This window comes from Leucopleurus acutus (assembly GCF_964270905.1).
Source record: "Leucopleurus acutus genome assembly, chromosome: 19".
Lineage (NCBI taxonomy): Eukaryota > Metazoa > Chordata > Mammalia > Artiodactyla > Delphinidae > Leucopleurus > Leucopleurus acutus.
The window spans coordinates 7,914,181-7,939,164 of NC_139161.1; the positions used below are offsets into that span (position 1 = coordinate 7,914,181).

Below are 24,984 nucleotides of genomic sequence, written 5' to 3' on the forward strand. Positions count from 1 at the left end.
CACCAGTGTCAAGATGAACAGGAACAACAACTGATAAACATGGCAGCTCCCGGCAGTGAGCTAGGCCTGCCTCCCTGAGTCCCAGGGCAGGAGGCCATGACAGAGTAAAACGAGTTCCGTTCCAAAGTCACAAACCTTTAGAGAAGAGGGTTAGGGAAAAACATTTTTTAAGAACCCACGGGAAAACGCTAGCAACCATTTGCTAGTGTGACAATGCACAAACACAGCGTAAAGAGCAAAAATCTTCCCTTCCCAACACGGCAACACTGGTGGTAATTTTTAAGAAGCATTCTGCTGCAAAAAGTAATCTTTTCCACATACTTTTGCATGAACTTATCGTTTTCTCTCCGAGTCAGAGAAGCTACCGCCTGATTTGTATTTCTCTGAGGGGAAGCCAGGGGTCCTGTGTGCAGATTTCTATGTCTGTGGATGCCCGTGCGCTGGCCAGGAAAAAGACCTTGCTGGTATCAGCAGTCACTTCTGCCACTAGGAAATGGATCATAGGCTCTTCCTGGGAGTGGGGCCTTTTTCCCCGCCTGAGCTGTCATCACAGACCCCTTGTGCAGGTCACCTTTGTCTCCCAGGGTGTGAGAAACCCAGATTAAACCCAGATGCCCTCCCCTGAAATCACACCACTCAACATCCCAGGCAGCTAAACCAGCCCAGGCCTGATTCCTGCTTCCCAACACTGCAATACTGGTAGTAATTTTTAAGAAGCATTCGAAATGTTTTCTTGGAGGAGATGAAGAAGGGGTGAAAAATACAGGGGGCGTGTGTGTCTGTCTGAATCACTGATAGGAATTCGCACTCAAGAAAACAAGTCATGAAAACCACCAAACCAACCTTGGTTCACAGTTTCAGGTTTATGACAATGAATGCTTTTTGCAGTTTTGTAAAACTGCAGTATTCACCAACATCATAAGGGAGTCTGACGTTTCCTTAATGGCCTCAGGTAAAAAAAAAAAAAAACCCTTCAGGTTTCCAAATGGGTGGCTCTCCTCCATCCATAGTTCTATAGTTTTTTTTTTTCAATTAGTCCAACTGTACTTAAGAGTCATCAATCCCAGTCAGCAGCTGTCACATCCCTCCCTGCTCCCCCAGTACTATTAATATCACAGCTCTGATTGTTAATGATTTACTCAAAGTTCCCTGCAGCAATTAAAACGAGACAACAAGGTAAAACACAAAGGAGTTGGTTTTCTTCACCCATAATAACGCATTCTGTAATCTAGTGAACTTCTTGGGGTTTTATGTCGGCCGCGATTTTCACCTCTATCTTTGTTTTGGAATGCCACAACCCCTCCCTGCACGGACCGGACCGGCACGGCCTTCCTTTCTGGATGCACAATGCACCATGTAGCTCCTTGGGGGGTCAGCAAAACGCCGCACCGGTGTAAAGCCGAGCGTGCCCGAGAGCCCCAGGAGTTCCCCCCACTAGAGTGGGTCCACATACACAATCTTGAGGCCGACACCGCAGCCTAGTACGGCTTGGAAGTCCTCCGTGTGCGGAAGCCCGGGGCCCGGTGGCCCAGGGCTGGTGCAATGACTTTGCACCGGAGCGTCCCCTCCGCTGAGGCTTGTCCTCCCACCTCGGCCCACTGCAGTTGCACCATTCCGGGCAGCGACCCGCACGTCTCCACTCCTACCCTAGGGCTTTAGCTGCCAACTCGGTCCTCCGTCGGCCCCCGGCCCCGGCCCCCGCCCGCCGGCCCGCCGCCCAGCCGCACCTTGGTCTCCTTCACGTGCTGCTTGACGCCCTCCGGGTACCACTGGACGCGCACGTAGCCGCGGCGCAGCGGGCTGGCCCGGCCCTCCTCGTGGCCCGCGCCCCCCGCCTCGGAGCAGCCCGAGCTCCCGCGGCCCTCCTCCTCGCCCTCCGAGTCCGAGTCCTCGCCGTGGATGAGGCGCACCAGCCCGAAGTGCACCGAGCCGCGGTAACGGCCCGACACCAGGTCGTGAGAGAAGAGCAGCCGCTGCGAGCCGGCTTCGGGACCGGAGTCCGAGGACGGCCCGGAGGCCGAGTCCGGGGCGGGCGCCGGGGCCGGGGCGGGGGCTGCGTCCGGGGCCGAGGTCTCGTCCGGGGCCGTGTCTGGGACCTGGGCGGGAGCCGAGACTGCGGGCGCGGGTGCTGCTGGATCCGCCATAACTGCTCTGCGCGAGTCTCGGGCGGCGGCGGCGGCGGCGGCAGCAGCAGCGGCAGCAGAAACGGCAGCAGCGGCGGCGACGAAAGAGGCGCGGGCAGGCGGGGCCAGCCGGCGCCGGGGGCGGAACCACGGCGCGCTGACGTGACCTTACGTGCCGTCGTCGTCAGGAAACCGAGATGCGGTTGCTAGGGGCTACCGCCTTGTCGCTAGGGGACGCTGGAGATTCTGCCTGGGGCGGGGGACGTGGTGGGAATGGATGAACTCCACGAGGGCGAGCGGGGCCAGAGGGGATAAAAGTAGAGGGAGCGGGCAGGGGTGGGGACCCAGGAGGAGGAAGTAGAGTGGTCACCGAGGAAAAGAGGAGTGGCCGAGGTGGGACGGAGGATGGTCCGAAGAGTGTCAACAACACTTAATGAGCTCCCCTGGCGTCTCCAGTCTAGTCATAGGCACTGAGAGGGATACAGAAAGAACAAGGTACAGCTTTCTGTCCTCTAGGTGTTTACAATCTAGTTGGGGAGGCAAAACATGTACTGTACACATTAAATAGCTTAAAAGCAGCTCCAAGGCAGCTTGTAAGCAAGGCCACATAGAGAGTGTATCTAGAGTGTATTGCGTTAGGGAATTCCGTGCACAGCCTGGAAGGTTATGACCCCTCAGGGACTGGTCAAGGGGTTGGTGAAGGAGTCCCAGAGAAAGATCAGAAAGGTAAGCAAGTTGGGCTTCCCTGGTGGCACAGTGGTTTAGAATCCGCCTGCCAATGCAGGGGACACGGGTTCGAGCCCTGGTCCGGGAAGATCCCACATGCCGCAGAGCAACTAAGCCCGTGCACCACAACTGTTGAGTCTGCGCTTTAGAGCCCGAGAGCCACAACTACTGAGCCCGCGCGCCGAAACTACTGAAGCTTGAGTGCCTAGAGCCCGTGCTCCGCAACAAGAGAAGCCACTGCAATGAGAAGCCCGTGCACCACAATGAAGAGTAGCCCCCACTCGCCGCAACTAGAGAAAGCCCGCGCGCAACAACGAAGACCCCACGCAGCCAAAAATAAATAAAATTAAATAAATAAGAAAGGTAAGCAAGTGTTAGTGGCCCCTGTGGTTTGGCTTTAAATACATCTAAATGAGTTCAAAGCTCGTTGAGGCTTATGCATGGCAAGAGGTAGGATAGTGAGGTATTTAAGAGTAGAAGCCATAGGGGATTCCCCGGTGGCGCAGTGTGAGAATCTGCCTGACAATGCAGGGTACATGAGTTCAATCCCAGGCCCGGGAAGATCCCACATGCTGTGGAGGTACTGAGCCCGCGCACCTAGAGCCCGTGTTCCGCAACAACAGAAGCTACCACAATGAGAAGCCTGCGTGCCGCATGGAAGACTAGCCCCCGCTCACCACAACTAGAGAAAGCCCGCATAACGAACAAGAAGAGTTTGATTCCAATTTTCAGCACTGTCACTTTACTAGTCTTATAAAGTTGGCAAGCTGATAAACTTGTTTTCACCTTAATTTTCTCATCTGTAAAATTGGGGAGGTAATAGCAGTACCCGTCTCATCTGGCATTTGAGAGGATTAAGTGAAATAGACCAGTGCCTGGCATATAGTTCCCTCAATAAAGGAACTTTTTTAATAATATTACATTATTATAATATTTCAAGCCCCCTGCCTAGACTAAAATTCTAGATTGGAAGAACTCTTAGACCTATGATCTGCTCCAGATTGCCATTTTAAAATATAAAAAGTAATTATACTAATGTGTCTCCTAAGTAAGTTCCAAATGATTTAGATGTATTCTCAGCAGACAGATTCATAATGGGTTGTTGAAAGGAAATTAGGAATAATCAAGCTATAGCCCTCACCTTTCTCAGTTAAAATCTTTTTTCTTTTCCCACAATTTTCTGCAAGACCATCAATGGAAGATTAGTAAGATGATTCAATATTACAGTATTTAGTTTCTTCCAGAAAGTCATTGGGTACTTTATAGACTGCCGAGGATACAGACTACACTCATGGAAAAGTTATAAGAACACTCATGAAAGAAAAAACATTTTTAAAAAAATAGAAAAAAAAAGAAGAAGAACATGCGTGAAGCACAGATGGCAATCTGAGTACACGAGATGCCCTGAGCCAAGTACTTATTGAGTAATAAGTAATATTGGTAATTATTGGGCTTGGGGCGGGGGGGGGCCCAATATGGATCTGTATCTTAGAAAACTCACATACTAAGATATAGAAAAAGAGCTTAAGGGGAATTAGTATATGATTCAGGGCCACAGCTGGGTTCCCAAATCATCGGCTTCCCATCACAGACCACGGTGCAGAATGGCCATCTGGAATCATTGCTGTAAGGACACAGTTCCCTACTCCCTTCCCCATAAAGACCTGGGAGGCTTAGTAGCAGTGACATAGTAACTTCTGTTCCATCTACCATGTCCCTTTAGCTCTGTCTCCTTGGCCTCGATCACCTAACATTTATTGATCATCCACCTAAAATTTATTGATCACCTATATTGACCAGGCACTTTGCCAGGCACATTCACATACATTATCTTGTTTGTTATCACAATCCGGAATATAGGTGTAACTAACCCTCTTGTACCAGTGAGGAAACAGAACCCAAGGAATTCAGCGCCTAAGGTCACAAGGTAGTAACTGGCAGAGCCAGGTTGGAACCCAGGTTTCCTGACTCAAGTGCAGGGTCTTTTTTTTTTGGCCACGCCACGTGGCTTGTGGGATGTTAGTTCCCCAACCAGGGATTGAACCCAACCCCGGGCCCTCGGCAGTGAGAGCATGGAGTCCTAACCACTGGACTGCCAGGGAAGTCCCTGCAGGGGCTTTTCTAGTCCTGTGTCCATCAAGGGATGGGGGGTGAGCAAGTCGTTAGGAGGGGCAGGGCAATGAACGCCCGAAATCTTTGTTTGAGGTAAAAAATCCAAGTGAGCTTTGCGTTCTACTCCAGCTTATGCCAGTGTTTGTTTTCATATAAAAAGAATGTCCTTTTTTCCCTAATCGTTGAGTAAAATTAGCACTCTAGGAAGATGTGCCGTGTTTATTCTGTGGCTTCTTATAATAACAGCTAATAATAGCAACCATTTATTGAGCTGCAACTTAATGCCAGGTACTATGATAAGTGCTTACATAGATTACCCACCTTTACATAGATGATCTGCCTGTGAGGGAGGAAGTATGAGCCCCTACTTTGTGAAGCACTGTGCCAGACTGTGCTGTGCCCCGCTCCCGCACCACTACCAAGAACGTTCTAGGCTGTAGGCAAGAGACCTAGATTTCAAATGCTGACCCCTCCCTTGCTAAACCTGTTCTGAGCACGTGGATCCTCTTGTATTTATATGTGTAACCCTGGTGCCTAGTAAGTGCCTGGCACAGCACTGGCACGCAATAATGTAACATCTTGGTGGGTACAGCCTGAGGTTTCTGTACTTCCACTTGGCCAGTTTCCCATCCTCTCCTCTGTATACCTGAGGAGTTGAAGCTGGGGTGGGGGAGAGCAGCGCTCTCTAGCCCTCTCCTGCCCATGCTCCCTCAAAGCCCTTTCTTCTCTTTTTTTCTATTTTATTTATTTGGCTGCGCTGGGTCTTTGTTGCCACATGCAGGATCTTTGTTGCCACGTGCGCGATATTTGTTGCGGCATGCGGGATCTTTTAGTTGTGGCATGCGAACTCTTAGTTGCAGCATGTGGGATCTAGTTCCCCAACCAAAGGTCAAACCCGGGCCCCCTGCATTAGGAAGGCAGAGTCTTAGGCACTGGACCACCAGGGAAGTCCCTCAAAGCCGTTTCTATCATCCCCAGTTTGAGCTTCATCCGAGCCCTTTTACAGAGAGAAGCTCAGTGCATTCCTCCCCACCTCATGGTGACCTTCAGTGCCCTCACTCAGACCTGAGATGCCCTGGACAAGGTTTGAGTCTTGACTCCTTCCCAAACCCCCAGACAGTGTCTCTTTACATCCAGGCTGGCGAGTGGGGTGAGCCTGGATGGAAGCGACTGCCTGATTTTTATTTTCATAATTGTTGAATGAAAAAAACCCTTTATTCCCCAATGGAGAAACCCCCTTCTCTCATGGCCCCAACACCTAGCCCTTCTTGGCGAATAGAGATGCTTCTTGGGAGAATTTTGCTTATTTACAAATGTGCCTGCCAGAAACTGAGCTAGCCTGGCCACTCCCCTTGCTAAGGAGCTGGCCAGGTGCAGGAGGCAGCAGAGCTGACAGCAAAGTGAGCTGATCTCTGGGAAGCAGACAGTGTCTTGTCCCTATCTTAACTGGCCACTGGCTGCCTCTCCAGACCCATGCATGAAGTGTGCATGGGCCCCACACCGCCCGCTGGGGGTGCCTTACCCTGCCCGGCCTCTCCAAACCTCCATGTAGGAGCAAATTCAGACGGGCTCAGAGAGGTCCTTCTACCCTGCAATGAGTGTTTGGGGGCTCTAGGCTGGCTTCAGCACTGGGGGCTTTAGTTCAGAAAGTGGGACAGGAGGGGAGCTGCCCCGGAGAGTCCTCCCACACCTCAGTGGCTGGCTGGAGAAACGCCTCTGAGATCCAGCTGTGTGTTGCTCTAGAATCATGGGCTCTTGGAGTTAAAGGGGCTCTTCTTGTCCCTGAAGCTCACCTCTCCTTGCATTGATGCCCTGGGAGAACCAAGTGTGGGGTCTGCCCAAGGTCACCCTGCAGTACAGTCAGAATCAGGACCCAGACCAGCTGGCCTTTGGCCATTCTCACTCCTGACTCTGAGGATGGGTTGCAATCCACTGCGTGAAACACTTTGTGCTGAGGGCAACAGTGGGAAGGCTGAGCCATAGTGAGAGCCCAGGCTTGGCAGGCTCATCCTGCTTCCCTCCTTCTTGAGGATACAGGGGCCAAAGACAGCAAATCCACCAGACCAGCTTGCAGAACAACAGGGCTGCAGTGGCTTAATCAGGCCATGCTCTTCACCCCCGACACCCCAGCACCAACACGTGGGTGTTTCCTGGATGACCAGCCACGGGTGCCAAGTGGCATCTTCTCCCCAAACCCCTTCCTTTTCCCAGAGTCCTCATCCAGGTTGATGGCAGGGTCACTTACCTGGGTACCAAGTTGGCCACCTGAGGGTCAGCCCTTGATACTGAGCTCCGTAAGTCATCAAAGCCCAGGTCATGGTCCCTCTACCCCCTTTTCACAACCCCAAATCCAGAGCTGCTCCGCGGAGGGCAGCTCCACGGGGGCTGGTGCGGGAGTGGTGATGGGATGGTACCGTGGCTAAGGCTGGGGTTCTGCCGTTAGATGAACGTGGGTTTGAAGCTTGTGCTGCCGCTGACTCACTATGTGACCTTGGGCAGCTTATTTTACTTCTCTGAGCCTTGGTTTCCTTTCTGTAAAATGGGAATAATAACAGTACCTACTAGATAGGGCTATTGAGAATTTAACTGACATGGTGAATGGGAGGTGCTTTGCACCTGCCTGCACAATGTAGGAGCTTGATCAACGTTACCTGCTGCTATTAATTCATCTCCATCCCTTGCCTACGCCATTGCTGTGGTCGCCTCACCACCTTGTTCCTGGGAGATTGAAAATATAAACATGATCATTCGACTTCTTAGTTTAGCGTCTTTCTGTGGCTTTCCATGGTCCACCAGAGAATGGCACAAGGGCCCCTTCATGAATTGGTTCCTTCCACCTACCTCCCACCCCACCTTCCAGCTCTGCACCCCAGTGCACACAGTCCATGCTCTGGCATCAGCTGCTCACGCCAGGATCCCAACGTGCCCACCATGCCTTTGCACTTGCTTCACCATCTGCTTGTAATTTTTTCTTTTTCTTTTTCGTTTTTTTTTGTGGTACACAGGCCTCTCACTGTTGTGGCCTCTCCCGTTGCGGAGCACAGGCTCCGGACGCGCAGGCTCAGCGGCCATGGCTCACGGGCCCAGCCGCTCCGCAGCATATGGGATCTTCCCAGACCAGGGCACGAACCCATGCCATGTCCCCTGCATCGGCAGGTGGACTCTCAACCACTGCTCCACCAGGGCAGCCCTGCTTGTAATTTTTTATTCCTCTACTTCAACCCATGGTTTTACCTAAAGAACTCCTTTTCATCTTACAATACTCAGCTTGGGGCTTCTTTTTATTCTATCTATCTATCTATCTATCTATCTATCTATTTATTTATTTATGGCTGAGTTGCATCTTTGTTGCTGCGCAGGGGCCTTCTCTAGTTGCTGAGAGCAGGGGCTACTCTTCATTGCGGTGTGCAGCCTTCTCATTGCAGTGGTTTCTCTTGATGCGGAGCATGGGCTCCAGTACTTGTGGCTTGCGGGCTCTAGAGCGCAGGCTCAGCAGTTGTGGTGCATGGGCTTTATTGCTCCGCAGCATGTGAGATCTTCCCGGACCCGGGCTCAAACCCGTGTGTCCTGCATTGGCAGGCGTATTCTTAACCACTGTGCCACCAGGGAAGCCCCGGCTTGGGGCTTCTTATCTATGAAGTCTTCCAAGAGCCCTATTTTCCCCACTTATTCCCCCACTTACCTGGTCATACCTGTCTGATTGCATTTATTTCCCTCTATTACAACCATTTATTTGCATGCCTGTCTCTCCTGTGGGACCGTATCTTCTTTGTACCTTTGTATTCCAGCATCCAGCATAGTTCTGATTCATAGTAGGTACTCAAAAGATTTTTGTTGAGAAAAAGACTCACAGACATAGAAAACAGACTTGCGGTTGTCAGAGGGGAAGGGGGTGGGGGAGGGATGGATTAGGAGTTTGGGGTTAGCAGATGCAAACTATTATATATAGAATGGATAAACAGCAAGGTCCTACTGCACAGCCCAGGGAACTATATTCAATATCCTGTGATAAACCATAACGGAAAATATATGAAAAAGACTGTATATATATGTATAACTGAATCACTTTGCTATACAGCAGAAATTAACACAACATTGTAAATCAACTATATGTCAATTTAAAAAAAATTTTGTTGAATGATTGAACAAAACAAACCAACTTCTCTCAAAGGTCCCGATGGTGCCAGCAGGTCTCTGGGACACATCTGTCTTTGCTCAAGTCCCAAGTTCTCCATTTGTCCTAGACACACACCCTACACAGGCACATTCACCCCACGTGCACATACGTACATATACACGTGTATACACACACGTGCACACACATACACATGTGCCTCCCCCCACCATTGCTCTCTCCTTAAACTTCAGTTTCTAGATCTGGACTGCCCACTGCCGTGGCCCCTAACCACCTGTAGGTCTTGAGCACTTGAGATGTGGCTGGTCTGAATTGACACTGGATTATGAAGACTCAGTGTATAAAAGAAAAAAAAAACCAGAGTATGAAACATGTCTAATAAATTTTATATTGATTACTTGTTGAAATGACAATAACTTTATATATATTGGGTTAACTACAATATTTTTAAAAAATCAAATTAACCTGTTTCTTTTGGCTTTTTCTCGTGTGGCTACTAGAAAATTGAAAATCACATGTGCGGCTCACGGGATCTTTCCGTTGGAGAGCCGGGCTCCAGATGCTCAGGAAGCCGTAGGTCCCTTCTTTGTCCAGGAGGTGGCGAACTCTTCCTGCTTTTGACACCTCCGTTGCAGAAAGGTCTGGAAAGTTCCTGGGGAAACTGCCTGTGTAGTATGGCAGATTTTGAACCCTAAATAAGGATGGGGCCACATTCAGCCCTGCAGTGATGTCAGCCTATCTATGCAAAGGAGGCTTCAAAATAAATCCACAGCAAATCAACGAGCTAAGTGTCATCCTCCTCAACGGAATCGCCACCTAGTTGATAGGCTCCTAGTCTCTGTATCTAGCACATCGCCACACGTTCAATACAATTTCTGTTTTCCAGAGGTTTATACGCTCCCGGGAGCTCGCCCAGTGAAACTCCTGCACACAATTCTCCATCTCAGCCTCTGTCCCCTTGGGAACCTGCTAGTGACAGATTATGGTTGGAAAAGTAACTATGATTAGGCAAAATGTGCTCCGTGCCAGGTGTGCAGAGCCTATCTTAAGTGCAGGGGAGGAATGAGAAAAGGATGCCACCCTCAAAACCACCAGAAAATGCAACTAGTTGCCCAAGTGCCTGAACTGAGGGCTGCCTTCCCTGCCTGTCCAGGCCTTTTGGTTGCTCTGCTGGGAAAACTGGGGTCTCAGAGGCATCATCAGAGTGTTTCAGGGCCCCCCAAAACACTGCATCTGGTCCCCACCCACCCCACCCCTCTGTCCTGGAAGGACTTTTTTTTTTTTTGCGGTACCCGGGCCTCTCACCGTTGTGGCCTCTCCTGTTGCGGAGCACAGGCTCCGGACGCGCAGGCTCAGCGGCCATGGCTCACGGGCCCAGCCGCTCCGCGGCATGTGGGATCTTCCTGGACCGGGGCACGAACCTGCGTCCCCTGCATCGGCAGGCGGACTCTCAACCACTGCGCCACCAGGGAAGCCCCGGAAGGACTCTTAACGGCCATCAGAAGCCTCCTTGTTAGGGGAATCTAAGATCTTTTCTCCACTCTGGGCTGCGTGAGTTGCTGCTGGCCACCCCCTCCTTGGGTTCTGGGGTGTGTCCTGATCCTGGGTCTGCTCATTTCCTCATCTTTCTTCCTGTTAATTGTTCCCCCCTCCAACCCAGAGAGAACATCCCCAAGCTTGGGCCCCAGCTTCCCTGTGGGGACACGCGGTCCCTCAGAATGTTCTTCCCATACTGTGACTCAGATGTCCGCTCCGTCGTGAGGACAGGCAAGTCTGTACCCGTCACCCCACCGCTATGTCAGCCGGATCAGAGGCCAGGCTCTGTTGGGGCAGGTGGGCAGTCAGGTCCCATGGCCCTCTGGGGTTCACCATGTGCCCTGGACAACCTGCCTCCAATTGTCATAGAATGTTCTGGAGCCCTGGAGCAGGAGCCCAGCCATAGCCCAGGATTTGCCTGGGACTACAGAGCCTGTAGGAGAGACCTGGCAGCCAGCCACAGCTGATGCCCAGATGTGTGTATCCCTGTCTGGCGGGCTAGGAGGCCCCAAAGGAGACCAGGCTGGAGCGGGTGACGGTGGGACCCCTAAAGGGGAGAAGAAGTGCAGAGTGGGGGCAGGGTGAGCAGAGTCAGAGCTGGGGGAGCTGTGGTCGCAGGACCCTCTCAAGGGAGCTGGTGCTGGAGGGAGACTGTGGCACAAAGAGCAAAACCCTACGAACAGGGGTCTGGAGAGAAGCCCCTGAGCCGTCCCCACACCGGGACATTTGATGACGTTGACTTTACATCCAGTACCCGGACTGTCCCCTCCCCTCTGGGTCTGCAGTTCTAATTGGCCACCAGGCAAGTGCTCTAAATGATAGCACACTCAGGCTGCCAGAGCTGGAAGGACCCTCAGAGCTGGGCTTGCCCAGGCTTCCAGGGGACAGAGGGTGAATGCCTATGCCAACCAGTTGGCGCCAAGGCAGGGATTAGAGTGGACCCATGAGGTTTAGCCCCTGCTCTTCCCCCAAAACTCTGGGGCCTCAGCCAGCCACTGTAATCCTCTGCAACCGTGTGCCATCTGAGGTTTCACCCTCAGCACGCAGGGACAAGGCACAGGGTGGCCGGAGCCCTGCTGACTTCGACCTTCCTGTAAAAGGGAGGCGGGGCGCGTGGGGGATTAGACATCTCTGAGATCAACAACACGTGCTGCCCGGCCACACTTGCTGCAACAGCCGTGTACCCAGGAGTCTGGATTTTTCTGGTCCTGAGCCTGTGGATGGCCCCTGGGGTGATTGGCTCTGTGGGGGGAACATTGGAGCCCCTGCCCCACAGTCCTGAAAAGTGGGACCCCTGCCCCTGGGCTCCCAGAATTCAAGAACGGGAGTCCCCTGCTTGGGGCTTGGAGATGTGGGGAGAGAAGGTGGAGGAGGGAGGGCAGGGCGACGTGCAGGACGTGGGGCTTTGTAAGGGAGGGACGGCCACCTCTAAGAAGTGCACATCAGCAGACGGTCAGGGAAAGAGACAAACAGTGACCCGGGGACCCAGTGAGCAGGGACAGGGCAGGAAGTGTCCACGCCCTGCTTGCCCGCTCCACCCCAGCCCCCAGACTCCCCACTCCAGGTCCCCTACAAAAGAGGCAAGATGCACCATCACCCTGGACGGCCCCCCGGGAGTTGAGGACCAGACCCCTGACCGTCGCTCCTCCGCAACAGGTGCAGAGGGGCCCTCCTCATCACAGAGGCCACTTCTGAAGCTGGAGCCCCCCAGGGTAGCAGCAGCGGCCAGAAGGTCCACTCAGAGCATCCACTACCTGAAGCCTGTGGCTCTGCGCCTGCCACCTGGGATCCCAGAGTCCCCAAGTCACCAGCGGCGCCACACACTCCCCACCGAGTTTTGCTGCCTCACCCCAGAGGATGCTCCTGGCGTGTCTGAGATTGAGTGAGAGGGTGGGTAACCCCCCAACAGGATCCAGGACGCTGCTGAACTCTGTCGCTGTTGCCCTTGGAGAGAAGACCCTCGAGTCTCCTGCCCTTGGCAGTTGGGACCCCAGAGTATCTGACTCTGGGTGTTTCTGTGCATGTGCAAGAGCACATGTGTGTTCAGCAAAGTGGGGGGAAGAGCAGCCCTGAATCCTCTGCTTTCCTGTGGGGGAGGGCTGGGGGCTGAGGGAGCCCACCCCCAGCATCCGAGCAGATGCTCAGTGGACAGTGAGCATGTGGCACGGTGACCACGGAGTCACCACCAGGGCCGGCTCCACAGCCTTCATCTCTGTCTCGGGCATCTGCCCCCTGAACCTGGACCAGGTCCGGCACTTCCTGGCCCTGTGTCCTGAGCTGTCCCTGGACTGGTTCGTGGAGGGCCGCCTCGTGGCCTTCATCGTCGGCTCCCTGTGGGCTGAGGAGAGACTCACTCTGGTGAGGAAGGGGCTGGGGGCAGAGATGCCCAGCCCCAGGAGGGCCTCCGGGGGAGAGGCCACTGCCCGATGGTGCCAGCTCCTCCTGTGCTCACAGAGGCAGCCAGGTGGGGGGAGGAGCCTGGAGGCTGGGATTTCTTCCTCTGAGATAAGAGATGAGCACAGATGTGGGTCCTCTCCAGGGCAAGACCAGTCCTTTGCGGTCTCAAGGCCCTCATGAAGGGACCACCATAGGGCTGGGAATGTAGGTCCCAATTTGGGGTCTCCTTGGGTAGGAGGGGGGGTCCTGATTAGAGGCACTCAGGGGCACCTGCCCTTGGCCCAGGTGGGGGTGGTTTGGGGGTGCAGGTGTCCACAGAGGTGACCTGGACTCGTGTCCATCTCTTGCCCCCAGGAGTCGCTGACACTGCACAGGCCCGGGGGCCGCACAGCCCACCTGCACGTGCTGGCCGTGCACCACCCCTCCGGAGGCAGGGCAAGGGCTCCATCCTGCTCCGGCGCCACCTGCACCACCTGGGCGGCCATCCGGGCGTGCACCTGGCCACGCTCACATGCAAGGACAGGCTGGTGCCCTTCTACCAGAGGTTCGGCTTCCACCCTGCGGGCCCGTGTGCCGTGGGCTCACTCGCCTTCGGGAGACGTAGTGCTCCCTGCGGGGCCACGCCTCCCCGCGCAGGCACACCGACTGCTGAACTGGCCGCCCCGGGGAGCCCACGGACGGGTGCCAGGGGTGTGGGGAGGCAGGCTGGGGGCTCCTACCCAGTCCCGCTGTCCCCTTCTCTGCCCTGCTGTCGCTCAGCTCAGCTCAGCCTGAAGGGAGACAGTGATTCCCAGAGGGTCCTGGGGTGGGGGGTGGGGGTGAAATAAAGAGAGGGCGGGGCGGCTGCTCCCGGCCCAGGCTGCCCTGTTGGGGCACGAGTGCTGTATCCTCCAGTCTGTCCACGCGAGGCCTCCTGGACCCCCTGCATCCAAACTGTGCCCACACGTGGCTGGGTGGGTGAATTGGGGACAGTGGGAGGCGGCCTGCAGCCCTGCTTCAGCATCCTCACCAAAGGAGCCGGGTGCCCAGGGGGCCCTTATTCCCCCAGGCCCAGGGCTGCCCCTTCCCATCCTCATCCCTGGAATGGAGGCAGCCGGGAGCAGGGAAGGGCAGGGGCCACCTCCCAGCTTCCCCACCCACCCACCCTGGGCACCCACGGTTACTGTGGGTCCTCTGTCCCACGGGGTGTGGGATGAAGGGCTGGGGGGCGCAGGGAATGGACCGCACTGCTTCTGCCAGGACGGCCCTCCTCTCCACCCAGCCAGACCCCTGATGGGGCTTGGGGAACGCAGGGGTCTAAAGATTTGACACCACCTTCTCAAGGGCCCCCTTGAGCCCCTCCATGTGACCCCAACCTGGCTTCTTCTCCAACCAAATCTCCCACAAGACCCACAGGCATCCACTGTCCCTTTGGGCCAAGCCCCTGCCCCCTAGCTCCTCACGGCTGACCCTGCCACCCCCCACTCCCAAAATAAAGTTCCAGTTTTTATTCTATGCGAGGCTGGAGGTCAAAAGACGATACTTTCTTAAAGAATATCATTTAATACATTTCAGACATCGTCCATACAAAGTTAGCGTTACTTTAAAAAAAATTAGGACCATAATATAAACTGGTAAAAAAAAAAAAAAAAAAGGCCTGATTGACCTTGGACAACCCCTGGACACGGGTCCTTGGGGTGGCCCTGCCCTCACCTGGGCAGGAGTGAGGCAAAGGATGGTTGGCTGGCTGGCGTCAGTCCAGCCCCAGGAGGCAGAACACTGACTTGAAGGAAGGGACTGGGCTGGGAGGGGCTGGGGGGCCTGGGTGCGGGGCAGGTTCAGCCTCTGTTTGCTGAGCTCAGCGGAGGCTCTCGGATTGCCGGTCTGTGTCTCTTTGTTCCTTCTCTGCCCCAGGCCACTGCCAAACCCTGTCGCAGAAGGTTTGGACCCGGAGCCTCATGGGCAGGCTCACCAGGCCACGGATGAGTGCAGGGCATGGATTCACAGGGCAGAGATGGGAGGGGAAACAGGTAGGGGCCGTGGCCAGGCAGGGCTGGGAACCTGGTGGGAACCCCAGCCAGGTCCCCAGGAGGGGCAGGCTCACAGCAATGGGGAGGGGGAACGTACCAGCAGAGCCAGAGGTGGGAGATGGGCAGCAGCCCAGGACCTTGGGAAGAAAGGAGCCCACCCCCCAGGAAGTGGTCCTGACAGCAGGGGAGCAGGGTGATGTCAGGGCCTGGGCCCTGAGCTGCAGAGAAACACATGTTCGGAGTGTCCCCCAGCCCAGGCCTGGGGAAGGGGGCCCTCAGTCCCCCAAGGAGCCGCCCTTGATGACCATCTCCCGCAGACTCAGCCTCTCCTGGGGGCAGAGCTCCTGGGAGCAGGGCCGGCCCCACAGGGTGTCTGGAGCGGGGGTGGGCGCTGTGCAGGCAGGCAGCCTGGCCCGGGCACAGTCTCCCTGTCCTCAGCGCTGCGTGGGAGCAGCCGTGCCAGCCCCGCCAGGCAGGTGGTCAGTGCAGCACCTGGTCCAGCTCGTACTTCTCGCAGAAGTGGCTGGTGAAGGGGAAGCAGGTGAGGTACTCGATCCAGGGCCAGTGGATGGGGTAGACGTAGAGCCAGATGACCAGCGAGGCGAAGAGGCCGGCGAAGACCAGCAGCGACACGAGGATGAGGGCGCGCTTGCGGTACTTGTCGCTCGTGCCGAAGGTGATGTAGGGCAGGAAGGCGAAGGCCAGCAGCAGGCCGCTGAGGAAGCCAAAGATGTGGGCGATGTTGTCGATCCAGGGCAGGAGGCCACAGATGAACAGGAAGAGCACGATGGCCGACAGGTTCAGGAAGGCCTTCCAGGGCCGCTCCAGCAGCTGCCAGCTCTGGAAGAGCTCCACGAAGAGGCAGGCCAGGAGGCCGAACTGCGACCCTGCCGGGCCCACCTGCGGTGGGTGGATGGGGAGGGGACAGGGTCACTTCCGGGTGCCATGTGGGAGCCTGTGGGGAGGCCTGGGCACAGCCGGGCTGGAGCCCCAGGACCTGGGTCATCCTCTCCGTGAGCCCCTCCCAGGGTGGGGACCCCGAACCTGACGGCCGGGGGGCAGCAGAGGTGCAGCTGGAACATAGCTGGGCTCGTTCCACCCACCCTTTCTGCGACACTGAGCACCTACTACGCGCACGCCCAGTGCCATAAGCAGACAGACTGCTCCAGGCAGCGCACGTGGGGAGGGACAGACAGACACTGAACAAGCCCACAGCGTGAGGCTGGCTGATCAAAAAACTGCCGTTTCTTTGGGTCAAGAACGGTTGCACGAGGGCAACTTCATATGGCCCAACTCACAGCTATGGGACGCGCTGCAGGCGGTGGTCATGGTCACGGAGAGAAATGAAGCAAAGAGGCAGAGTGAGGGATGGGGTCCAGGTCTTCCTGGAGGTGACCTCTACACGTGACCCAGGGGCATCACTGCTCCCTCGCGCCTCGGGATGGACTAAGGAATTGGCCGGGAAGCCCCCAGCTTAGCTGTCCAGCCGCTGTTGAGCCTGACGTGGCAGGGGCTGTGCGTCCCTCAGGCCAAGCCAGGCGGGAGGCGTGGAAGCAGTAGAGCTAGCCCTCCCTGCCGCATCCCGAGTCCCTACCTCCGCGCGGTACGGGAGGAAGATGGCACTGGCAAGGTTGCCGGTGATGCCGCTAAGAAGGAAGATGATGGCGATGCGGTGCCAGCCGGCCAGCTTCTCCAGGTCCCGTAGGATGGTCATTTGGAAGATCACAGACACGAGGCAGTGCACCACGCTGGGCGGGGACACGCCGGGCATCAGCCCCCCGCCCCGTCTGCCAGCCAGCGACTTCGGGAGCAGCGGGGTCTGGCAGGTCGTGCCGGCTGCGCCCTGGCCCAGGGGCCCCTCCTCCGGGAGTCCAGGTGGGCGGGCACCACAGGGGTCTGGGTGGTGGGCAGCGAGGCACCTCTTACCCAGCGTGGAGGAACAGAGACAGCCAGAGCCTGTAGAACTGATCTGGGACCTCAGGATTGAGGAAGGGCAGCAGCCCACACACCTTGTCCAAGCAGTGCACCTGGGGGTGAGAGCACGGCAGTCAGCGCCTAGGATCCCGCTGGGTCCGAGGCCCCGATGTAGGGGGCAGGACCAGATACCCGCTGCAGGAGAGCATACAGGCTGCTGCACCTGGCTGATCGCGCCCAGGGCCCCACCAGACCCCACCTCACCTGGGAGCAGAGCGTGGCCTCTTCGTGGAAATAGCCGTGCACGAACTCGCAGTATTCCCGAGTGGTGACCTCACAGCTGGGGGACAGGGAGGCAAGGCGAACACCAGGGCCCTGAGTCCTGCCCGCCCCCACCTAGTGCCCAGTGCCCGGCTGCAGCAGGCACCACTGGCAGGACGCGGTGCCCCTCTGCAGGAACCTGCCCACACCACGGACAGCCCCCGAGTGGGGAGGGAGGACGCCAGCTGGGCGGTGGGTGACAGAGGGGGAGCACAGGGGCTCCGGGCCCAGGGCCCAGGCTGGCTCACCTGCCCTTGGTGCCGATGCAGCAGGGGCGGCCCCGAATCTGGCAGTCCATGTGCGGGAAGCCCGAGCGGTTACTCTTGGCCTGCTCCGTGCAGATCTGCCAGGAGGGGCACAGGCAGCGGCTAGGGCTGTGCAGCAGCACGCAGGCCCTCCCCACCCTTCCCGGACCACTCTCCCCCCTGGACACTCACCGGCCACTTGGTGATGTCATCGGGCCAGATGTGGGCACCACTGGAGGCCGGCTCCTCGCAGGTTCTGGAAGCAGAGGTCGGAGGGGGCAAAATGAAGGGCCACAGCATCCCCAGCCTGCCACGCCCACTGGCCAACATCCCCATGGGTGGCACAGACCACATGATGCTCAGCCCCATCTCCTCAGCTCAGCTGTGGGTCTCCCGGGACTGTACCTGGGGTCCTGGTTGCACACGGCCCCCGATGTCCGCTTTTGGCCCAGCACAGACTTGTCCATGGGGGGCCCCGTATCATCCTGCCACTTGACAAAAGTGGCCAAAGTCTCCTGGAGGATGGAGGCAGGCTGGTCACGGCTAGGACAAGGTCACCACCATCAGAGCGGGCAAGGGCCCCTCCAGGGCCGGGGCTCTTGCCCTGCTGTCCAGGGCTCAGGCTCATCTCCCAGACCCCCACCCCCACTGACACTCCCAAGACCCAGCTTTCACCGCTCTGGGGCTGGGGAGGTTGGCACCCTCCCTGTGCTGAGCTGCGTGCAGGGGTGTGTGATGCCAGGGAGGGTAGAGGAAGGACAGAGGCCACGCAGACACTGCCCTTGAAGGGCCCCTCCCCCAGGCTGGGGCAAGCGGAGATGGCGCAGGGGACCCGGGTGGGGCTCGCAGGGGTCGGAGGGCCTCTGCCCCCACCGAGCAGTCCTGCTGCAGCGTCTGGATGCAGCCCGAGTGGTCATTCTGGACACAGCAGCCCGAGTCCCGCTCCAGGTCTCGCTCCCGCAGCACCAGCTGCTCGATCTGCTGGTCCTTCCGGATGCAGGGTGAGAACTTGGCTCCCAGGTGGATCAAGTCAATCTGGGGGTGGAGGGCGGTGGGGAGTGAGCTCGGGTCCAGACCTGGCTGCTCCGTTGAGAGTCTCCCCCTGGGGGCCCCTGATGAGGGGGGCTTCCAGGCAAGCCAAGTCCCCTTCCTGCTCAGCTGGGGTGGCAGAGGCCAGAGGCTCCCTGCTGAGATGCTGTCCCTGCCTGGGCCCCTTACCGAGCTGGGGCCAATCCAGAAGTTCTCCTGCTGGATGTACTTCATGCTCTCGTACACACCTCTGTTCCTGAGTACCTGGTGCAGAGGTGGAAGGACGGGGGGGTCAGGGGTTTCTCTGTCCCAGGAAAGGGCCTCCGGGGAAGGGGCTGAGAAGCAAAGCAGTGGTGAGCCCAGAGCACCCTCCTGCTTGGGCCAGGTTGTTGCCGTGGGAGGGCCTGGGTGGCCCAAGATGCTGCCGCCTCTTGGGGGAGGCTAGGATCCCCAGGGCGGAGCCCCCCTTCCCTAGCCCCACTCACCAGCTGGGTGGTGACGTGCTGGGCGAAGCCCACCGGCGCGATGCCGTACGTGCAAATCACCAGCAGTGTGATGATGACGTGGACGAAGGTCAGCCAGTAGGTGAAGTAGGGCCTGCGGGCAGAGGCCTTGGGTCAGCGGAGCCAAAGTCACATCCCAACCCTCAGCCCCAGCTGCCAACAGCTCGCACCTGCTCCCTATCCTCCACTACTCCCCTCCAACTCATCCTTCTCCACAGCAACTCTTAAAATGCACCTCTCTGCGTCTCTCCCAGCTTAAATGCTTTCCATGGCTTCTCGCTGCCCTGGGGATAAAGTCTAACATGGCTCCTTCCCCACTGGTTGCAAGGCCTTGCTACGTCTGCCCACCTCCCTGCCTCCTTCCTCTCCTTCTCCTGCAGTTCCTGGAGCAAACCCCAATCCCCGCAGCCCCAGGGCCTTTGCACATGATGCTTCCTTTGCCTGGGATGCCCTTGCCGTCTCTCTTCACCCAGCTAACTGCTGCTGCTCCTGACGACGCTGCCCCCCACCAGTTGTTCACTCCCACTCTCTGTCCTTCTCCAGGACACTCACCACACCTGCTATCACTTAATTTTTTTAAACTTAGGGTCCAATGTCTATCAGGTTGCTGCTAATTGTACGTTCTTTGAGAATGGCCTCTTCCCAATCCTCTGGCTTCCCCCAAGGTCTCTGTGCAGACCTCTTCACAGTCCCTTCACTCGTGGTCACAGCTTCTAACTGCCCCTCTGACCTACCCCGCCCGCCCTGCTCCCCGCAGAGGAAGCAGGTCCAGAAAGCGGGGAGGGTGGAGAAGAGGCAGCAACACCCGACAACCCTTCCCAGGTGACGTGCATGCTTGTAGGGTGACCCTAGGGGCCGTCCCTGCTCCCCTGACCCAAAGACTCGATGAACAATAAGGGGAGCTTCGGGAGGGGCCCCAGGGGAACCTGGAAGCTCCCAGGCCCTCCTGGATGGCTCTCAGCCCTTCTCCCGTGGGCCTACGCCTGGGAGTGGCTCTCCCCGCACTGTCACAGAGTGGGTGGGGCCCCAGGCCGGCGTGGCTCACCGGTGGCTGTCGAAGCTCTCCAGCTGGCGCTGCACGGTGCTACTGATGCTGCGGCGGTAGCTGCGGTTCAGCCAGTTGCCCACAACACCCAGGCCATAGTGCCGCTTCTTCCGGTCGAAGGCAAAGTGCTTCACCTTGGATGCGATACGCTTGCCACGTTTGGCCGCGGGCACCGGGGCTCGGTCAGACTCCTTCCTGGTGAGGACGGTGGTCTCAGCCTGGTGTCCTCCCCTCCCACATCCCATGACGGGGGTCTGGAGGGACCTGTGGTCTAGGGAAGCCCCCTGGCAGGGTCGTTGGGCTCTTCCTCCACAGTGCCACCTCTCTCCACCTGGAGGATTGCCCAGAACTCACAGAGGGATCTGCATCTCTTCGGGGGAGACCGGGGAGGCCGAGCGTGGGATGCCCCGGAAGTAGCTGGCAGAGAGTGGGGGCGACTCAAACACATCGTCAGGCACGGAGCTCATTTCTTCCTGGAGTGGGTGTGGAGTCGGGGACACAGAAGGAGACAATGTGAGGAGTCACCGTCTCCAGCACTGCCCCCAGTAGCTCAATCAAAGGGCAGGACAAAGCCGGACAGGCTCTTTGGAAGGGAGGTAGAAGGCACGTGTTTGTGGGCCCTGATGGGGACTTTCCCGGCTGGCACCCTTCCTCACCCCAGGTCCTTGCCCTGCCGACAGAAAGACGCACCCCCATTCCACCGACGGGGCTTTGGACATCCCAGGGGCTCCCAGCAGAGCATAACTGAGGCCGGGTGACCTCTCCTGGCTCCCACCCACCCCGGTCCCCCGACCCCGAGGGCCCACACACCCCATGCTTGCCTTACTAAAAAATGAGGAGTAGAATGTCTCTGCTCCATCGACCGCATCCTCCTCCAGGAAGCTGGGGTAGGCAAAGCTACGCTTGACCACCCGGCACCGCTGTCCTGCGGCATCCATTACCGAGCGCCCCTGTGCCAGACAGAAGCATGGGCGTCAAGCCCAGGTCAGGTACCCCTGCCCCTGACACCAAAGGAGTCTGTCAAGCCCATCTGTCTGGGGAGGTGGGACCCTGCCCAGAGCATGTGCATCTGCGAGAGAGGCCAGGACCGGGCTCCGGCTCCTGCGTAGCCTGACTGCAGCAATCTCTACATGGTTGGCTCTTAACTTCTCCCTGGTGACCTCCGGCCCTCTGGCTTGGGCACCTGACACCCCACCACTCATCCTGCACCCTTATTCCCACGGGCTTCTTGGCACGGCACACCAGGCCCCTGCTGACCTTTTGATCCCATCTCCTGCCATTCCTCTTGTAAACACCCTTCACTAAAACCACCTGCTACTCCCTCCTACCTCCAGGCCTTTGCATAGGCCGTTCCCCTTGCTGACAATGCTGTTCCCTTCCTGGCAAACCTTTCCTTATATTTCTCAAGTGCCTTCCCTGACACCAGCCTCTCCTATGGGTGGGCCCCAGCACTTATCACACTGAATGGTGACACCTGCCCTCACCCGAGCTGAGGTCTCCTCTAGGGCAGTGACACTGGCTCAACTCACTCTGTAGCCCCTGTGCCCAGCACATAAGGGGGTTCAGTAAACACAGGTCAGTGAGTGGTGCCTGCACATTTCACTTCCTACTTTCCACCTTATGTGTCAGTGCAGAAACCAGCTGTCCACACTAGGGACAACTAGAAGTGGACCACTTCTAGTGGGACCACTAGAAGGATGTGGGTCTGGCGCCCAGGGATCCCGGAGCAACCACTGCCCTTGGCACGGAGGAAGATGCCTGGGGACAGAGGTGCTCTGGAGAGAGAGATGCTCTGGGGAGAGAGATGCTCTGAGGAGAGAGATGCCTAGGGAGAGAGATGCTCTGGGGAGAGAGATGCCTGGGGTGAGAGATGCCTGGGGAGAGAGATGCTCTGGGGAGAGAGCTGCCTGGGGAGAGAGATGCTCTGGGGAGAGAGATGCCTGGGGTGAGAGATGCCTGGGGAGAGAGATGCTCTGGGGAGAGAGCTGCCTGGGGAGAGAGATGCTCTGGGGAGAGAGATGCCTGGGGTGAGAGATGCCTGGGGAGAGAGATGCTCTGGGGAGAGAGATGCCTGGGGAGAGAGATGCTCTGGAGAGAGAGATGCCTGGGGAGAGAGATGCTCTGGGGAGAGAGATGCCTGGGGAGAGAGATGCTCTGGGGAGAGAGATGCCTGGGGAGAGAGATACTCTGGGGAGAGAGAGGGAGCAGGCTGGGCAGAGGTGTCTTTACCTTGAGGAAGGCCGTGGCAGCTTGAAAGCTCATGTGGGCCACAGAGATCCTCTTGCGGTGGGGCAGGTGGGAATAGCCGCCGGAGCGGACGCTGGTGAAGGAGGTGAGGGACAGGACCCCAGGGGTCAGGGGTGGGTGCGGGGCGTGGGGCCGGTCCACCTCGTCCGGGTGGCGGAACGCCCGTCCTCGGGCCAGGGGATCCACAATCTGGACGGGAGGGAGGTGGTGAGCAGAGTCAACTGGGCCCTGGGCCAAGTCATCTGCCGCCCCGCACCCCCCGCTGGAGCCCACCTTGGGCATCTTGCAGGGTCTTGGAGACTCGGTGCCCTGGAAGGAGGGCAACTCTTGGCTGGGGAGCTCCAGGTCCCGCTGGCACGAGGCCTTGAGCCGGCCGTAGCGGGCGCTGCAGTGGCGCAGGCTCCTGCGCTGCCAGTGCTGGTGCTTCTGCTCCCAGTCGCTGCTGACCCCGAACCACTGGGCCGTGCCCCTGCGGGAGCAGATGGGGTGGGGAGCAGGCAGGTGTGTGACAGGGGAGCGACCGCAATGAGAGAAAGGCCATGTGCGCAGAGGTGACAAGAGAGGTGACAGGGCACATGTGTGTGCAGGGGAGGTGACGGGCACGTGTGTGTGTGCAGTGGGAGGTGACGGGGCACTGTGTGTGTGCAAGGGAGGTGACAGGGCACAAGTGTGTGTACAAGGGAGGTGACAGGGCACGTGTGTGTGTGCAGGGGATGTGACGGGGCACGTGCGTGTGTACAGGGGAGGTGACGGGGCACGTGTGTGTGTGCAGGGGAGGTGAGGGGGCACGTGTGTGTGTGTACGCAGTGGAAGGGGCAGATCAGCTTCCCCTTGACCCCTGGTTCGGTGCCCAGGAACCAGATGGGCAGAGGGGGATTCAAGTCAAGAGCCTGAGGGCTGAGCTGGGAAGGCCCCGGGAGCTGCTCTGAAGGGCAGGGGTCCACCCCCAGCTCCCTGACTCCCCTCAGCCTCCTCACTGTGGCTTCCTACCAGGCACAGAGCAGCCTGGGCCTCAGTTTCCCCGCCTGGACAATGGGCTGCCTGCCCGTGCCTCCCGGGAAGGGCCCAGGGCCCAGGTCCCAAGAGTTGACTGGCCCAGGGTGGGTGGGGAGGAGGTGGGGACGCGGCGGGCGTGCTCACCTGCGGATGCTCTGGGACAGGGAGGCCCGTCGGCGGAAGCCGGGGCGCTTCTCCGAGCCGCCCTCCTGCCATCGTGCCCTCGGCTCCTGGAGGCTGACGCTCTTCAGGAAGGCTGGGTTCCTGGGCCTCTGTGGACAGCGGGCAGGAGCATGGGCTGTGACTGCCTGCAGCCCAGATCCCAGGCTGGCTCTGCTCTGGCTCCCAATGTGAAGACCCAGACAGAACAAACCTCGACCCGAGTCTACCCCAAGCTGCTTTCATTCCGAGGGTCAAATCGTCATTTTCTAGTGTCTTCGGCGATCCCAGCACACGCTTCCCTAGCTCCCTATCCAGCGCTCCTGCCTTAGGCCTTAGCCGTGGCTAAGCCTTGGCCTCGCCTGGCTTTACATGTTTGAAAGAGCCCTTGGCATGAGTGGGTGGCATGAGACAGCCTCCCCGGTGCCCCAGGCTGCGGTACGCGGGCCTCTCACTGTTGTGGCCTCTCCTGTTGCGGAGCACAGGCTCCGGACGCGCAGGCTCAGCAGCCACGGCTCACGGGCCCAGCCGCTCCGCAGCAGGTGGGATCTTCCTGGACCTGGGCACGAACCCGCGTCCCCTGCATCGGCAGGCGGACTCTCAACCACTGCGCCACCAGGGAAGCCTTTTTTTTTTTTTTTTTTTTTTTTTTTTTTAGCCCATGCTCTTTGCAGCTAGTTCTCAATGAGCTCTTTATGGAACGCTGGTCTGGACTGCTGGCAACGTTGATTCCCCCCCGTTCCCCCGCAGGAGCTGGGCGCTGGGATCCAGCTGCTGGTGCTGCAGGCGCGCTGTGCCCCTTCCCCCAAGTCACAGGCAGCCCACCGCCCGCAGAAGGGCCAGGGCTCGGGCAAGGGAACGGAAACAGCCAATTCCCAGGCGGAACCGGCAAGTGTTTCTTATTTTCCCTGGCCCACCACGAGACAGAGACTGAGCTCAGGGCCCACCCCCTGTGAAGTGTGGGGCCAGGAAGGACGGGGTACAGCCTACAGCAGGGACACAGGGCAGCTGTGGCTCCAGAAGGCCCTCCTCCGGGAAGTGAAACTGCCCGAAAGGTGTCATGGGAGCATAGCGGTGGCCGGTGGCAGGGCGCCGAGCGCCCAGCTGCTCCCTTACCTGGGGCAGCATGCTGGCCTGCTCGCTGGGGTCCGGGGTCCCGGGCGGAGGGATGGCGATGGATAGGTTGGGTGGCTTCCGGCTCTGCAGGCGGCTACTGGACACCGAGGAGACGCTCTCGCCATTCTTGTCAGCGGAGGCCATGGTGGGCGGGGGGGTGGGGCAGCTGGAATGGAAACAGGGAGGGGGCACAGGTGTGTCAAGAGGCGGCAGGACAGGAGGGGACACGGGGACAGTCCAGGGTGTCAGGGTGGTACCTGGGCAGGCAGCCCAGACTGAGAACAACCTGTAGAAAGTTGGTTCAAACCTAACTCTGGATTTCCGGGAAGGGAGGCGAAGGTTGAAAGAAGTGCAGCCGAAATTGTAACCAA

The 24,984-nt window shown here is 58.0% G+C and overlaps 3 protein-coding genes across 4 annotated transcripts in view; 1 reads left to right on the forward strand and 2 right to left on the reverse strand.

Moving 5' to 3' along the window:
- UBE2O (ubiquitin conjugating enzyme E2 O) overlaps positions 1-2,159 on the reverse strand; it is a 55,590-nt gene extending 53,431 nt beyond the window's left edge. Inside the window, exon 1 of the mRNA XM_082861085.1 lies at positions 1,728-2,159. Within this exon, the coding sequence (XP_082717211.1) occupies positions 1,728-2,144 (417 nt within the window). The 5' untranslated portion in view covers positions 2,145-2,159. The remainder of the gene's footprint in view (positions 1-1,727) is intronic.
- Positions 2,160-11,981: 9,822 nt separating this feature from the next.
- AANAT (aralkylamine N-acetyltransferase) lies at positions 11,982-13,681 on the forward strand (the record flags this gene model as incomplete). Its single annotated transcript, XM_082860768.1, is given in 6 exon segments — positions 11,982-12,039; positions 12,289-12,514; positions 12,822-12,990; positions 13,384-13,447; positions 13,450-13,629; positions 13,632-13,681. Coding segments are annotated over 6 exon segments (747 nt in total).
- A 1,655-nt stretch (positions 13,682-15,336) lies between these two features.
- On the reverse strand, positions 15,337-24,772 carry RHBDF2 (rhomboid 5 homolog 2; the record flags this gene model as incomplete). Of its 2 annotated transcripts, XM_082859811.1 has the most annotated exons (17): positions 15,337-15,938; positions 16,633-16,786; positions 16,965-17,065; positions 17,217-17,292; positions 17,522-17,616; positions 17,711-17,774; positions 17,924-18,033; positions 18,392-18,553; positions 18,737-18,811; positions 19,033-19,144; positions 20,096-20,290; positions 20,450-20,568; positions 20,917-21,045; positions 22,325-22,531; positions 22,616-22,811; positions 23,483-23,610; positions 24,614-24,772. In XM_082859811.1, the coding sequence occupies 17 exons, from the start codon at positions 24,755-24,757 to the stop codon at positions 15,519-15,521; spliced, it is 2,487 nt and encodes an 828-aa protein (XP_082715937.1). In that variant the 3' UTR covers positions 15,337-15,518. The 2 variants fall into 2 exon arrangements, with proteins under 2 accessions (XP_082715937.1, XP_082715938.1); XM_082859812.1 differs by lacking the exon at positions 16,633-16,786 and having other exon boundaries at positions 15,746-15,938; positions 24,614-24,757.
- Between the last annotated feature and the right edge of the window lie 212 nt (positions 24,773-24,984).